The sequence below is a fragment of the Hypanus sabinus genome, chromosome 10 (genome assembly GCF_030144855.1).
Source record: "Hypanus sabinus isolate sHypSab1 chromosome 10, sHypSab1.hap1, whole genome shotgun sequence".
In the NCBI taxonomy this organism is placed as follows: Eukaryota; Metazoa; Chordata; class Chondrichthyes; order Myliobatiformes; family Dasyatidae; genus Hypanus; species Hypanus sabinus.
Genome location: NC_082715.1, coordinates 155,637,815 through 155,654,076, shown reverse-complemented (window position 1 = coordinate 155,654,076; position 16,262 = coordinate 155,637,815). Strand labels below are relative to the sequence as shown.

At 54.7% G+C, this 16,262-nt stretch overlaps 1 protein-coding gene across 2 annotated transcripts in view; it reads right to left on the bottom strand.

Moving 5' to 3' along the window:
* Positions 1 to 16,262, bottom strand: part of LOC132401263 (glutathione hydrolase 1 proenzyme-like) — a 572,601-nt gene that overhangs the window by 178,767 nt on the left and 377,572 nt on the right. For both annotated transcript variants that reach the window (XM_059983295.1, XM_059983294.1), the window contains one exon: positions 2,804 to 2,991. In XM_059983295.1, coding sequence (XP_059839278.1) covers positions 2,804 to 2,991 — 188 coding nt within the window. The remainder of the gene's footprint in view (positions 1 to 2,803; positions 2,992 to 16,262) is intronic.

The following is a 16,262-nucleotide window of genomic DNA, read 5'->3' as shown; positions in this document are numbered from 1 at the left end:
TCATGATCCTTCTTGAATCACTTGATTCTGGCATGGTCCCGGAGGACTGGAAGATTGCAAATGTCACTCAACTCTTTAAGAAGGGAGAAAGGTAAAAGAAAGGAAATTATACGCCTCAGAGATTGGGAACATGTTGCAGTCTATCATTAAGGTTGAGGTACTTGGAGATTAATGACAAAATCAAAGTCAGCATGGATTCTGTGAAGAAACTCTGGCTTGAAAAATGTGTTAGGGTTCTTCGAGGAAGTAACAAGCAGGGTGGACAAAGGAAAGGCAGCGGAAATCATTTACTTGGATTTTCAGAAGGTGTTTGCTAAGGTGCCACACACGAGGCTGCTTAACAAAATAAAATCCGATGGTGTTACAGGAAAGATACTGGCATGGATAGAGGAATGGCTGACAGGCAAGAGGCAGTGAGTGGGAATGAAAGGGGCCTTTTCCATTTGGCTGCCAGTGACTAGTGGTGTTCCTCAGGGGTCAGTGTTGGGACCGCTACTTTTCACATTGCTTGGCAATGATTTGGATAATGGAATTGAAGCCATTGTGGCAAAGTGTGTGGATGATGTGAAGATAGGTGGAGGGGTAGGTAGAGCTGAGGAATGGATGTGTTTGCAGCAGGACTTAGACAAATTGGAAGAATCGGCAAAGAAGTGGCAGATGGAATACAGTGTTGGGAAATGGATGATAATGCATTTTAGTAAAAGGAACAATAGTGTGGACTATTATCTAAATGGGGAGAAAATTCAAACATCAGACATGCAAAGGGACTTAGGAGTCCTCAGGCAAGGCTTCCCGAAGGTTAATCTACAGGTTGAGTCTGTGGTAAAGAAGGCAAATGAAATGTTGCCATTTATTTCAAGGGGAGTAGAATATAAAAGCAAGGAGATAATGCTGAGGCTTGTCAGGCTGCACTTGGAGTATTTTCAGCAGTTCTGGGCCACATATCTCAGAAAGGATGTGTTGTCATTGGAGAGTCAAGAGGAGGTTCACGAGTATGCTCCTGGGAATGAAGGGGTTAACAAATGAGGAGCATTTGCAGCTTTGGGCCTGTACTCACTGGAATTTAGAAGAATGCAGTGGGAGGGGGGGATCTCATTGAAACCTACTGAATGTTGAAAGGACTAGATAGGGTGGATGTGGAGAGGATGTTTCCTATGGTGGGGGTCACAGCCTCAAAATTGAGGGCCAACCTTTTAGAACAGAGGTAAGGAGGAATTTCTTCAGCCACAGAGTAGTGAATCTGTGGAATGTTCTGCCACAGACTGCGGTGGAGGCCAAGTCCGTGGGTATATTTAAGGGAGGTTGATAGTTTCCTGATCTGTCAGGGCATCAAAAGATATGATATGAAGGCAGGTGTATGGTGTTGAGTGGGATCTGGGATCAGCCGTGGTGGAATGACGGGACAGACTTGATGGGCTGAATGGCCTAATTCTTCTCCTATGTCTTACGGTCTTTTGTTCTGTGGCCAATTTGCAGATGACACAGAGACTGGTGGAAGGGCAGGTAGTGTTGAGCAAACAGGGAGTCTGCAGGAGGATTTAGGCAGATTAGGAGAAAGGACAAAAAAAGAGGCAGATGGAATACAGTGTAGGGAAGTGTATGGTCATGCACTTTGATAGAAGAAACAAGGGGGCATTAACGGGGAGAAAATCCAGAATTAAGAGATGCAAAGTGACTTGGGAGTCCTCACGCAGGATTTCCTAAAGGTTAACTTCAACGTTCCTTCCCATCGCTTTTCACAGCTCTGTCGACAAACCGTTCCTCTGAGCAAGAAACGGTAAAGCAGCCTGAGAACGACGTGACGCTTTAATAAAACGTTATGGAGTGTAAATGAAAACTGCAACTGTGCAGCAGCAAACACTGTACGGCATTACTTCAGTTACTGAGCAGCCATACACCTCTGCAGTTTCGAGAGAACAGGGTACATGGAGCTTAGAAAACGAGAGAGCTGGGGACATCCTAGGCGGGTTCCAGAGTAGGTGACCTGGTCCGCCTAGCATTGTGGGTGACGTGCTGCAGATTTCCATGTCCCTATGGAGAACAGCGGCTAACTTGCAGATTGATGCGATGAGGAAGGCAAATGCAAAGTCAGCATTCATTTTGAGAGCACTCAGCAAGGATGTAGTGATAAGGGTTTATAATTCTTGGAGTATCGTGAGGAGGGTTTGGAGGGGGTCCAGACGAGGTTCATGAGAAAGATCCTGGGAGTGGAAAGGTTAACGTATGATTTGGTTTTGAATATCCAGTGCCCACTGGTTCAGAACAATGAGAGATGATCCCATTGAAGTGTATTATGGACAAGAGAAAATCTGAAGATGCTGGAAATCCAAGCAACACGCACAAACTGCTGGAGGAACTCAGCAGGCCAGGCAGCATCCGTGGAAGAGAGGACAGTTGATGTTTTGGGCCGAAACCCTTCGGCAGCACTGAAACGTATTATGGAATGGTTTTGTTGGACTGGAAAATGTCTGGTCCTATCGTTGCCACTGGAGACAAAGGCTGGGCTGGCAGTTCAGGGATGGTCCACGCTGCAGTGGACATTACTGGTGAGGTTGTTCAGTTCCAGATGCCCATTGGCTGGGAGTCCTTTCCCACAGACCCTCCCCACCCACCCTGTGCACTCAACCCTAGTCGTCTTATCCCCCCAGTGACCCTCAGCTCCATCCTTCCCCCAATTCTACCCTTCCCCCACTCCCTCCCACACAGACATATCTCCCCATCTGTCCATCTCTTCTCCCCACACCCAGACCCGCCCTCCACCCACTACAGAAGCACCAGGTTCTAGGAGGGGCCAGTGCCTTACTACAGGTTGATGGTGCTGGTCACCGACACAGCACTGCCGTCCTCAGCAACCAATGAGAAGTGTGCGGTGCCGTGGGATTCGCTGGTGTAGAACTCTGGTTCGTAGTACTTGTCATCATGCGTGGTGTTGTCTGTGATCTTGGCCCAGAGTCTCGCTGCAAAGTAGTCGGAGGTCATGTTGGAGATGAGCTGTTAAGGAGAAGAGCAGGTCTGGGGGTTGGCAGAGTCATGGGGATTGTGTGAGGGAAAGCACAATGGGTCTGTCTTACTTGTACTAACAACAGACCGTCTCATTAATACAGAACCGATTGTGTAGGTATTGATCATCTGACAGGCAACCCGATTAACCAATCAGTTGTGAAGGTATTGATCGTCTGAGAGGAAACATGATTAACCAATTACTTGGTACTCTGAGCGTTGTTGTATAGGTGCTATATTGTTAAATAAATTGCATAAACAGTGTCTGGAGACTGGCTGACAGAATGTGAGTGGATTGACAATTTAAGGTTGAATTGTAATCTTAGACCATAAGATATAGAAGAATTAGGCCATTCAACCCATCAAGTCTACTCCGTCGTTCCATTGTGGCTGTTCTCAGATCCCACTCAACCTGATACACCTGCCTTGACTGATCAGCTTCTGCCTTAAATATACCCGTGTACTTGGCCTCCACTGCAGTCTGTGGCACAGCATTCCACAGATTCACTAATCACTGGCTAAAAAAAATTCCTGCTTACCTCTGTTTTAAAAGGTTGCCCCTCAATTTTGAGGCTGTGCCCTCGAGCTCTGGATACCCTCACCATAGGAAACATCATGTCCACTTTCACTCTATCTGGTCCTTTCAACATTCCATCAGTTTCAATGAGATCCCCCACATTTTTCTAAATTCCAGTGAGTACACAGGGCCAAAACTGGGTTCCATGGATGAGCTGGGGTTCCATGTACAGGCTGGGGTCCCATGGACAGATTGAGTCCCATGGATGGGCTGAGGTTTCATAGATGGTCTGGGGTCCAATGGGCAAATTGAGTCACATGGAAGGGGTGGGATCAATGGATGGGCTGGGTCCCACGTACAGATTTTGTCCCATAGAGGGCTGGTTTCCATGGACAGATTGGTTCCCACGGACGGATGGGGTCACATGGACGGGATGGGGTCCCATGGACGGATGGGGTCCCATGGACGGGATGGCGTCCCATGGATGGATTGGGTCCCATGGATGGATTGGGTCCCATGGACGGGCTGGGGTCCCAGGGACGGGTTGGTTCCCATCGACGGGTTGGGGTTCCATGGACGTGTTGAGTCCCATGGAGGGGCTGGGGTCCCATGGACGGGCTGGGTTCCATGAACAGATTGGGTTACATGAATGGGATGGGGTCTCATGGACGGATTGGGTCCCATGGACGGGCTGATTCCCATGGGCAGATTGGGTCCCGTGGACGGGCTGAGGTCCCGGAGACAGGTTGGGTCCCACAGAAGAGCTGGGGTCCCATGGACGGATTGGGTCCCATGGACAGATTGGGTTCCATGGACCAGCTAGAGTCCCATGGACCAGCTAGAGTCCCATGGACGGATTTGGTCCCAGTGATGGGCTAGGGTCCCATAGTCAGGCTAGGGTTCCATAGACAGGCTGGGTCCCATGGACTGATTGAGTCCCATGGAAGGGTTGGATTCCAGGAATGGGCTGGGTCCCAGGGTTGGACTGGGTCCCATGGAGGGCTGGTTCCCATGGACGGGTTGGTTCCCATGGACGGATTGGTTCCCATGGACGGATTGGGTTCCCATGGACGGATTGGTTCCCATGGACGGGTTGGTTCCCATGGATGGGTTGGGTCCCATGGACGGGGTTGGGTTCCATAGACAGGGTTGGGTCCCATGGATGGGTTGGTTCCCATGGACGGGCTGGGGCTCCATGGACGGGTTGGTTTCCATGGATGGGTTTGTTCCATGGACGGGTTGGTTCCCATGGACGAGTTGGGTCCCATGGACGGATTGGGTCCCATGGACGGATTGGTTCCCATGGACGAGTTGGTTCCCATGGACGAGTTGGTTCCCATGGACGGGTTGGTTCCCATGGACGAGTTGGGTCCAATGGACGAGTTGGGTCCCATGGACGAGTTGGGTCCCATGGACGAGTTGGGTCCAATGGACGAGTTGGGTCCCATGGACGAGTTGGTTCCCATGGACGAGTTGGGTCCCATGGACGAGTTGGGTCCCATGGACGGATTGGTTCCCATGGACGAGTTGGTTCCCATGGACGGATTGGGTCCCATGGACGGGTTGGTTTCCATGGACGGGTTTGTTCCATGGACGAGTTGGGTCCAATGGACGAGTTGGTTCCCATGGACGAGTTGGGTCTCATGGACGAGTTGGGTCCAATGGACGGATTGGGTCCCATGGACGGGTTGGGTCCCATGGACGGGTTGGGTTCCATGGACGGGTTGGGTCTCATGGACGGTTTGGGATCCATGGACGGATTGGTTCCCATGGACGGATTGGGTTCCATCGACGGATTGGGTTCCATGGACGGTTTGGGTTCCATGGACGGATTGGGTTCCCATGGACGGATTGGGTTCCATGGACGGATTGGGTTCCATGGACGGGTTGGGTCCCATGGACGGATTGGGTCCCATGGACGGGTTTGGTTCCATGGACGGATTGGTTCCCATGGACGGATTGGGTTCCATGGACGGATGGGGTTCCATGGACGGGTTGGGTTCCATGGACGGGGTTGGGTTCCATGGACGGATCGGGTTCCATGGACGGATCGGGTTCCATGGATGGATTGGGATCCATGGACGAATCGGGTTCCATGGACGGATTGGGTCCCATGGACGGATCGGGTTCCATGGACGGATTGGGTCCCATGGACGGATTGGGTTCCATGGACGGATTGGGTTCCATGGAGGGGTTGGGTTCCATGGACGGGTTGGGTTCCATGGACGGATTGGGTTCCATGGACGGATTGGGTTCCATGGACGGATTGGGTTCCATGGAGGGGTTGGGTTCCATGGACGGGTTGGGTTCCATGGACGGATTGGGTTCCATGGACGGATTGGGTTCCATGGACGGATCGGGTTCCATGGACGGATTGGGTTCCATGGACGGGTTGGGTTCCATGGACGGATCGGGTTCATGGACGGATCGGGTTCATGGACGGATTGGGTTCCATGGACGAATTGGGTTCCATGGACGGATCGGGTCCCATGGACGGATCGGGTTCCATGGACGGATTGGGTCCCATGGACGGATTGGGTTCCATGGACGGATTGGGTTCCATGGACGGGTTGGGTTCCATGGACGGGTTGGGTTCCATGGACGGATCGGGTTCCATGGACGGATTGGGTTCCATGGACGGTTTGGGTCCCATGGACGGATTGGGTCCCATGGACGGGTCGGGTTCCATGGACGGATTGGGTTCCATGGACGGATTGGGTACCATGGACGGGTTGGGTCCCATCGACAGATTGGGTCCCATGGCGGGATCGGGTTCCATGGACGGATCGGGTTCCATGGACGGATCGGGTTCCATGGACGGATTGGGTTCCATGGACGAATTGGGTTCCATGGACGGATTGGGTCCCATGGACGGATCGGGTTCCATGGACGGATTGGGTCCCATGGACGGATTGGGTTCCAAGGACGGATCGGGTTCCATGGACGGATCGGGTTCCATGGACGGATCGGGTTCCATGGACGGATCGGGTTCCATGGACGGATTGGGTTCCATGGACGGATTGGGTCCCATGGACGGATTGGGTTCCATGGACGGATTGGGTTCCATGGACGGGTTGGGTTCCATGGACGGGTTGGGTTCCATGGACGGGTTGGGTCCCATGGACGGATTGGGTCCCATGGACGGGACGGGTTCCATGGACGGATTGGGTTCCATGGACGGATTGGGTCCCATGGACGGGTTGGGTCCCATCGACAGATTGGGTCCCATGGCGGGATTGGGTTCCATGGACGGATTGTGTCTCATAGATGGATCGGATGCCCTGGATGTGCTGGGTTCCATCGACGGGCTGGGGTCCCATGACAGATGGTGCTTTGGGATCACGAAGTAAAAGGCTGATGGGCACTGGGAAAAGTAGTTGAAGGGCTGATGGGCTCTGGGATCAGTAGGTGAAGGGGAGATGGGCTCTGGGATCAGTAGGTGAAGGGCAGATGGGTTCTGGGATCAGTGGGTGAAGGTGAGATGGGATCTGGGATCAGTGGGTGAAGGGGAGATGGGTTCTGGGATCAGAGGGTGAAGAGGAGATGGCCTCTGGGATTAGTGTGTGAGGGGAAGATGGGCTCTGGGATAAGTAGGTGAAGGGGAGATGGGCTGGGATCAGTAGCTCAATGGGAGATGGGCTCTGCGATCAGTAGGTGAAGGAGAGATGGGCTATGGGATCAGTAGGAGAAGGTCTGATGAGCTCTGGGATCAGTAGGTGAAGGGCTGATGGGTTCTGTGATCAGTAGGTGAAGGGGAGATGGGCTCTGGGATCCGGAGGTGAAGGTCTGATGGGTTCTGTGATCAGTAGGTGAAGGGGAGATGGGCTCTGGGATCAGTTGGTGAAGGGGAGATGGTCTCTGGGATCAGGAGGTGAATGGGAGATGGGCTCTGGGATCAGTAGGTGAAGAGGAGAGAGGCTCTGCGATCAGTCGGTGAAGGGGAGATGGGTACTGCGATCAGTAGGTGAAGGGGACATGGGCTCTGGGATCAGTAGGTGAAGGGGAGATGGGATCTGGGATCAGTGGGTGAAGGGGAGATGCGTTCTGGGATCAGTAGGTGAAGGACTGATGGGCTCTGGGATCAGTAGGTGAAGGGGAGATGGGATCTGGGATCAGTGGGTGAAGGCAAGATGGGATCTGGGACCAGTAGGTGAAGGGGAGATGGGATCTGGGATCAGTGGTTGAAGGGGAGATGGGTTCTGGGATCAGTAGGTGAAGGGGAGATGGGCTCTGGGATCATTGGGTGAAGGGGAGATGGGATCTGGGATCAGTGGGTGAAGGGGAGATGGGGTCTGGGTTCAGTGGGTGAAGGGGAGATGGGATCTGGGATCATTGGGTGAAGGGCTGATGTGCCCTGGAATCAGTAGGTGAAGGGGAGGGGCTCTGGGATCAGTAGGTGAAGTGCTGATGGGCTCTGGGATCAGTCGGTGAAGGGGAGATGGGTTCTGTGATCAGTAGGTGAAGAGGAGATGGTCTCTGGGATCAGTAGGTGAAGGGGAGATGGGTTCTGGGATCAGTAGGTGAAGAGGAGATGGGCTCTGGCATCTGTATGTGAAGGGGAGATGGGTTCTGGGATCAGAGGGTGAAGAGGAGATGGGCTCTGGGATTAGTGTGTGAGGGGAAGATGGGCTTTGGGATTAGTAGGTGAAGGGGTGATGGGCTGGGATCAGTAGCTCAATGGGAGATGGGCTCTGGGATCAGTAGGTGAAGGAGAGATGGGCTCTGGGATCAGTAGGTGAAGGTCTGATGAGCTCTGGGATCAGTAGGTGAAGGGCTGATGGGTTCTGTGATCAGTAGGTGAAGGGGAGATGGGCTCTGGGATCCGTAGGTGAAGGGGAGATGGGCTCTGGGATCAGTAGGTGAAGCGGAGATGGGCTCTGGGATCAGTGGGTGAATGGCTGATGGGCTCTGGGATCAGTCGGTGAAGGGGAGATGGGCTCTGCGATCAGTAGGTGAAGAGGAGATGGGCTCTGGGATCAGTAGGTGAAGGTCTGATGGGCTCTGGGATCAGTTGGTGAAGGGGAGATGGGCTCTGGGATCAGGAGGTGAATGGGAGATGGGCTCTGGGATCAGTAGGTGAAGAGGAGAGAGGCTCTGCGATCAGTAGGTGAAGGGGAGATGGGTACTGCGATTAGTAGGTGAAGGGGAAATGGGCTCTGGGATCAGTAGGTGAAGGGGAGATGCGTTCTGGGATCAGTAGGTGAAGGTCTGATGGGCTCTGGGATCAGTAGGTGAAGGGGAGAAGGGATCTGGGATCAGTGGGTGAAGGCGAGATGGGATCTGGGATCAGTAGGTGAAGGGGAGATGGGATCTGGGATCAGTGGTTGAAGCGGAGATGGGTTCTGGGATCAGTAGGTGAAGGGGAGATGAGCTCTGGGATCAGTGGGTGAAGGGGAGATGGGATCTGGGATCAGTGGGTGAAGGGGAGATGGGCTCTGGGATCAGTGGGTGAAGGGGAGATGGGCTTTGGGATCAGTGGCTGAAAGGGAGATGGGCTCTGGGATCACTAGATGTAGGGCTGATGGGCTCTGGGATCAGTAGGTGAAGGGGAGAAGGGATCTGGGATCAGTCTGTGAAGGGGAGATGGGTTCTGTGATCAGTAGGTGAAGAGGAGATGGCCTCTGGGATCTGTAGGTGAAGGGGAGATGGGCTCTGGGATCAGTAGGTGAAGGGGAGATGGGCTCTGGGATCAGTAGGTGAAGGGGAGATGGGCTCTGGGATCAGTGGGTGAAGGGGAGATGGGATCTGGGATCAGTGGCTGAAAGGGAGATGGGCTCTGGGATCAGTGGGTGAAGGGCTGATGGGCTCTGGGATCAGTCGGTGAAGGGGAGATGGGCTCTGGGATCAGTCGGTGAAGAGGAGTTGGGCTCTGGGATCAGTCGGTGAAGAGGAGTTGGGCTCTGGGATCAGTGGGTGAAGGGCTGAAGGGCTCTGGGATCAGTCGGTGAAGGGGAGATGGGATCTGGGATCAGTGTGTGAAGGGGAGATGGGCTCTGGGATCAGTAGGTGAAGGGGAGATGGGCTCTGGGTTCAGTGGGTGAAGGGGAGATGGGCTCTGAGATCAGTAGGTGAAGGGCTGATGTGCCCTGGAATCAGTAGGTGAAGGGGCTCTGGGATCAGTAGGTGAAGTGCTGATGGGCTCTGGGATCAGTCGGTGAAGGGGAGATGGGTTCTGTGATCAGTAGGTGAAGAGGAGATGGTCTCTGGGATCAGTAGGTGAAGGGGAGATGGGTTCTGGGATCAGTAGGTGAAGAGGAGATGGGCTCTGGGATCTGTATGTGAAGGGGAGATGGGTTCTGGGATCAGAGGGTGAAGAGGAGATGGGCTCTGGGATTAGTGTGTGAGGGGAAGATGGGCTTTGGGATTAGTAGGTATAGGGGTGATGGGCTGGGATCAGTAGGTGAAGGAGAGATGGGCTCTGGGATCAGTAGGTGAAGGTCTGATGAGCTCTGGGATCAGTAGGTGAAGGTCTGATGGGCTCTGGGATCAGTTGGTGAAGGGGAGATGGGTACTGCGATCAGTAGGTGAAGGGGAGATGGGCTCTGGGATCAGTAGGTGAACGGGAGATGGGATCTGGGATCAGTGGGTGAAGGGGAGATGCATTCTGGGATCAGTAGGTGAAGGTCTGATGGGCTCTGGGATCAGTAGGTGAAGGGCTGATGGGTTCTGTGATCAGTAGGTGAAGGGGAGATGGGCTCTGGGATCCGTAGGTGAAGGGGAGATGGGCTCTGGGATCAGTAGGTGAAGCGGAGATGGGCTCTGGGATCAGTGGGTGAATGGCTGATGGGCTCTGGGATCAGTCGGTGAAGGGGAGATGGGCTCTGCGATCAGTAGGTGAAGAGGAGATGGGCTCTGGGATCAGTAGGTGAAGGTCTGATGGGCTCTGGGAACAGTTGGTGAAGGGGAGATGGGCTCTGGGATCAGGAGGTGAATGGGAGATGGGCTCTGGGATCAGTAGGTGAAGGGGAGATGGGTACTGCGATCAGTAGGTGAAGGGGAGATGGGCTCTGGGATCAGTAGGTGAAGGGGAGATGGGATCTGGGATCAGTGGGTGAAGGGGAGATGCATTCTGGGATCAGTAGGTGATGGTCTGATGGGCTCTGGGATCAGTAGGTGAAGGGCTGATGGGTTCTGTGATCAGTAGGTGAAGGGGAGATGGGCTCTGGGATCAGTGGGTGAAGGGGAGATGGGATCTGGGATCAGTGGCTGAAAGGGAGATGGGCTCTGGGATCAGTGGGTGAAGGGCTGATGGGCTCCGGGATCAGTCGGTGAAGGGGAGATGGGCTCTGGGATCAGTCGGTGAAGAGGAGTTGGGCTCTGGGATCAGTCGGTGAAGAGGAGTTGGGCTCTGGGATCAGTGGGTGAAGGGCTGAAGGGCTCTGGGATCAGTCGGTGAAGGGGAGATGGGATCTGGGATCAGTGTGTGAAGGGGAGATGGGCTCTGGGATCAGTAGGTGAAGGGGAGATGGGCTCTGGGTTCAGTGGGTGAAGGGGAGATTGGCTCTGAGATCAGTAGGTGAAGGGCTGATGTGCCCTGGAATCAGTAGGTGAAGGGGCTCTGGGATCAGTAGGTGAAGGTCTGATGGGCTCTGGGATCCGTAGGTGAAGGTCTGATGGGCTCTGGGATCAGTTGGTGAAGGGGAGATGGGTACTGCGATCAGTAGGTGAAGGGGAGATGGGCTCTGGGATCAGTAGGTGAAGGGGAGATGGGATCTGGGATCAGTGGGTGAAGGGGAGATGCATTCTGGGATCAGTAGGTGAAGGTCTGATGGGCTCTGGGATCAGTAGGTGAAGGGCTGATGGGTTCTGTGATCAGTAGGTGAAGGGGAGATGGGCTCTGGGATCCGTAGGTGAAGGGGAGATGGGCTCTGGGATCAGTAGGTGAAGCGGAGATGGGCTCTGGGATCAGTGGGTGAATGGCTGATGGGCTCTGGGATCAGTCGGTGAAGGGGAGATGGGCTCTGCGATCAGTAGGTGAAGAGGAGATGGGCTCTGGGATCAGTAGGTGAAGGTCTGATGGGCTCTGGGATCAGTTGGTGAAGGGGAGATGGGCTCTGGGATCAGGAGGTGAATGGGAGATGGGCTCTGGGATCAGTAGGTGAAGAGGAGAGAGGCTCTGCGATTAGTAGGTGAAGGGGAGATGGGTACTGCGATTAGTAGGTGAAGGGGAAATGGGCTCTGGGATCAGTAGGTGAAGGGGAGATGCGTTCTGGGATCAGTAGGTGAAGGTCTGATGGGCTCTGGGATCAGTAGGTGAAGGGGAGAAGGGATCTGGGATCAGTGGGTGAAGGCGAGATGGGATCTGGGATCAGTAGGTGAAGGGGAGATGGGATCTGGGATCAGTGGTTGAAGCGGAGATGGGTTCTGGGATCAGTAGGTGAAGGGGAGATGAGCTCTGGGATCAGTGGGTGAAGGGGAGATGGGATCTGGGATCAGTGGGTGAAGGGGAGATGGGGTCTGGGATCAGTGGGTGAAGGGGAGATGGGCTCTGGGATCAGTAGGTGAAGGGGAGATTGGCTCTGGGATCAGTGGGTGAAGGGCTGATTGGCTCTGGGATCAGACTGTGAAGGGGAGATGGGTTCTGTGATCAGTAGGTGAAGAGGAGATGGCCTCTGGGATCCGTAGGTGAAGGGGAGATGGGCTCTGGGATCAGTAGGTGAAGGGGAGATGGGCTCTGGGATCAGTAGGTGAAGAGGAGATGGGCTCTGGGATCAGTAGGTGAAGGTCTGATGGGCTCTGGGATCAGTTGGTGAAGGGGAGATGGGCTCTGGGATCAGTAGGTGAAGAGGAGAGAGGCTCTGCGATCAGTAGGTGAAGGGGAGATGGGTACTGCGATCAGTAGGTGAAGGGCAGATGGGCTCTGGGATCAGTAGGTGAAGGGGAGATGGGATCTGGGATCAGTGGGTGAAGGGGAGATGCATTCTGGGATCAGTAGGTGATGGTCTGATGGGCTCTGGGATCAGTAGGTGAAGGGCTGATGGGTTCTGTGATCAGTAGGTGAAGGGGAGATGGGCTCTGGGATCAGTGGGTGAAGGGGAGATGGGATCTGGGATCAGTGGCTGAAAGGGAGATGGGCTCTGGGATCAGTGGGTGAAGGGCTGATGGGCTCTGGGATCAGTCGGTGAAGGGGAGATGGGCTCTGGGATCAGTCGGTGAAGAGGAGTTGGGCTCTGGGATCAGTCGGTGAAGAGGAGTTGGGCTCTGGGATCAGCGGGTGAAGGGCTGAAGGGCTCTGGGATCAGTCGGTGAAGGGGAGATGGGATCTGGGATCAGTGTGTGAAGGGGAGATGGGCTCTGGGATCAGTAGGTGAAGGGGAGATGGGCTCTGGGTTCAGTGGGTGAAGGGGAGATGGGCTCTGAGATCAGTAGGTGAAGGGCTGATGTGCCCTGGAATCAGTAGGTGAAGGGGCTCTGGGATCAGTAGGTGAAGGTCTGATGGGCTCTGGGATCCGTAGGTGAAGGTCTGATGGGCTCTGGGATCAGTTGGTGAAGGGGAGATGGGCTCTGGGATCAGTAGGTGAAGGTCTGATGAGCTCTGGGATCAGTAGGTGAAGGGCTGATGGGTTCTGTGATCAGTAGGTGAAGGGGAGATGGGCTCTGGGATCCGTAGGTGAAGGTCTGATGGGCTCTGGGATCAGTAGGTGAAGGTCTGATGGGCTCTGGGATCCGTAGGTGAAGGTCTGATGGGCTCTGGGATCAGTTGGTGAAGGGGAGATGGGTACTGCGATCAGTAGGTGAAGGGGAGATGGGCTCTGGGATCAGTAGGTGAAGGGGAGTTGGGATCTGGGATCAGTGGGTGAACGGGAGATGCATTCTGGGATCAGTAGGTGAAGGTCTGATGGGCTCTGGGATCAGTAGGTGAAGGGCTGATGGGTTCTGTGATCAGTAGGTGAAGGGGAGATGGGCTCTGGGATCCGTAGGTGAAGGGGAGATGGGCTCTGGGATCAGTAGGTGAAGCGGAGATGGGCTCTGGGATCAGTGGGTGAATGGCTGATGGGCTCTGGGATCAGTCAGTGAAGGGGAGATGGGCTCTGCGATCAGTAGGTGAAGAGGAGATGGGCTCTGGGATCAGTAGGTGAAGGTCTGATGGGCTCTGGGATCAGTTGGTGAAGGGGAGATGGGCTCTGGGATCAGGAGGTGAATGGGAGATGGGCTCTGGGATCAGTAGGTGAAGAGGAGAGAGGCTCTGCGATCAGTAGGTGAAGGGGAGATGGGTACTGCGATTAGTAGGTGAAGGGGAAATGGGCTCTGGGATCAGTAGGTGAAGGGGAGATGCGTTCTGGGATCAGTAGGTGAAGGTCTGATGGGCTCTGGGATCAGTAGGTGAAGGGGAGAAGGGATCTGGGATCAGTGGGTGAAGGCGAGATGGGATCTGGGATCAGTAGGTGAAGGGGAGATGGGATCTGGGATCAGTGGTTGAAGCGGAGATGGGTTCTGGGATCAGTAGGTGAAGGGGAGATGAGCTCTGGGATCAGTGGGTGAAGGGGAGATGGGATCTGGGATCAGTGGGTGAAGGGGAGATGGGGTCTGGGATCAGTGGGTGAAGGGGAGATGGACTCTGGGATCAGTAGGTGAAGGGGAGATGGGCTCTGGGATCAGTGGGTGAAGGGGAGATGGGCTCTGGGATCAGTGGCTGAAAGGGAGATGGGCTCTGGGATCACTAGATGTAGGGCTGATGGGCTCTGGGATCAGTAGGTGAAGGGGAGATTGGCTCTGGGATCAGTGGGTGAAGGGCTGATTGGCTCTGGGATCAGTCTGTGAAGGGGAGATGGGTTCTGTGATCAGTAGGTGAAGAGGAGATGGCCTCTGGGATCCGTAGGTGAAGGGGAGATGGGCTCTGGGATCAGTAGGTGAAGGGGAGATGGGCTCTGGGATCAGTAGGTGAAGGGGAGATGGGCTCTGAGATCAGTGGGTGAAGGGGAGATGGGATCTGGGATCAGTGGCTGAAAGGGAGATGGGCTCTGGGATCAGTGGGTGAAGGGCTGATGGGCTCTGGGATCAGTCGGTGAAGGGGAGATGGGCTCTGGGATCAGTCGGTGAAGAGGAGTTGGGCTCTGGGATCAGTCGGTGAAGAGGAGTTGGGCTCTGGGATCAGTGGGTGAAGGGCTGAAGGGCTCTGGGATCAGTCGGTGAAGGGGAGATGGGATCTGGGATCAGTGTGTGAAGGGGAGATGGGCTCTGGGATCAGTAGGTGAAGGGGAGATGGGCTCTGGGTTCAGTGGGTGAAGGGGAGATGGGCTCTGAGATCAGTAGGTGAAGGGCTGATGTGCCCTGGAATCAGTAGGTGAAGGGGCTCTGGGATCAGTAGGTGAAGTGCTGATGGGCTCTGGGATCCGTAGGTGAAGGTCTGATGGGCTCTGGGATCAGTTGGTGAAGGGGAGATGGGTACTGCGATCAGTAGGTGAAGGGGAGATGGGCTCTGGGATCAGTAGGTGAAGGGGAGATGGGATCTGGGATCAGTGGGTGAAGGGGAGATGCATTCTGGGATCAGTAGGTGAAGGTCTGATGGGCTCTGGGATCAGTAGGTGAAGGGCTGATGGGTTCTGTGATCAGTAGGTGAAGGGGAGATGGGCTCTGGGATCCGTAGGTGAAGGGGAGATGGGCTCTGGGATCAGTAGGTGAAGCGGAGATGGGCTCTGGGATCAGTGGGTGAATGGCTGATGGGCTCTGGGATCAGTCGGTGAAGGGGAGATGGGCTCTGCGATCAGTAGGTGAAGAGGAGATGGGCTCTGGGATCAGTAGGTGAAGGTCTGATGGGCTCTGGGATCAGTTGGTGAAGGGGAGATGGGCTCTGGGATCAGGAGGTGAATGGGAGATGGGCTCTGGGATCAGTAGGTGAAGAGGAGAGAGGCTCTGCGATTAGTAGGTGAAGGGGAGATGGGTACTGCGATTAGTAGGTGAAGGGGAAATGGGCTCTGGGATCAGTAGGTGAAGGGGAGATGCGTTCTGGGATCAGTAGGTGAAGGTCTGATGGGCTCTGGGATCAGTAGGTGAAGGGGAGAAGGGATCTGGGATCAGTGGGTGAAGGCGAGATGGGATCTGGGATCAGTAGGTGAAGGGGAGATGGGATCTGGGATCAGTGGTTGAAGCGGAGATGGGTTCTGGGATCAGTAGGTGAAGGGGAGATGAGCTCTGGGATCAGTGGGTGAAGGGGAGATGGGATCTGGGATCAGTGGGTGAAGGGGAGATGGGGTCTGGGATCAGTGGGTGAAGGGGAGATGGGCTCTGGGATCAGTAGGTGAAGGGGAGATTGGCTCTGGGATCAGTGGGTGAAGGGCTGATTGGCTCTGGGATCAGACTGTGAAGGGGAGATGGGTTCTGTGATCAGTAGGTGAAGAGGAGATGGCCTCTGGGATCCGTAGGTGAAGGGGAGATGGGCTCTGGGATCAGTAGGTGAAGGGGAGATGGGCTCTGGGATCAGTAGGTGAAGAGGAGATGGGCTCTGGGATCAGTAGGTGAAGGTCTGATGGGCTCTGGGATCAGTTGGTGAAGGGGAGATGGGCTCTGGGATCAGTAGGTGAAGAGGAGAGAGGCTCTGCGATCAGTAGGTGAAGGGGAGATGGGTACTGCGATCAGTAGGTGAAGGGCAGATGGGCTCTGGGATCAGTAGGTGAAGGGGAGATGGGATCTGGGATCAGTGGGTGAAGGGGAGATGCATTCTGGGATCAGTAGGTGATGGTCTGATGGGCTCTGGGATCAGTAGGTGAAGGGCTGATGGGTTCTGTGATCAGTAGGTGAAGGGGAG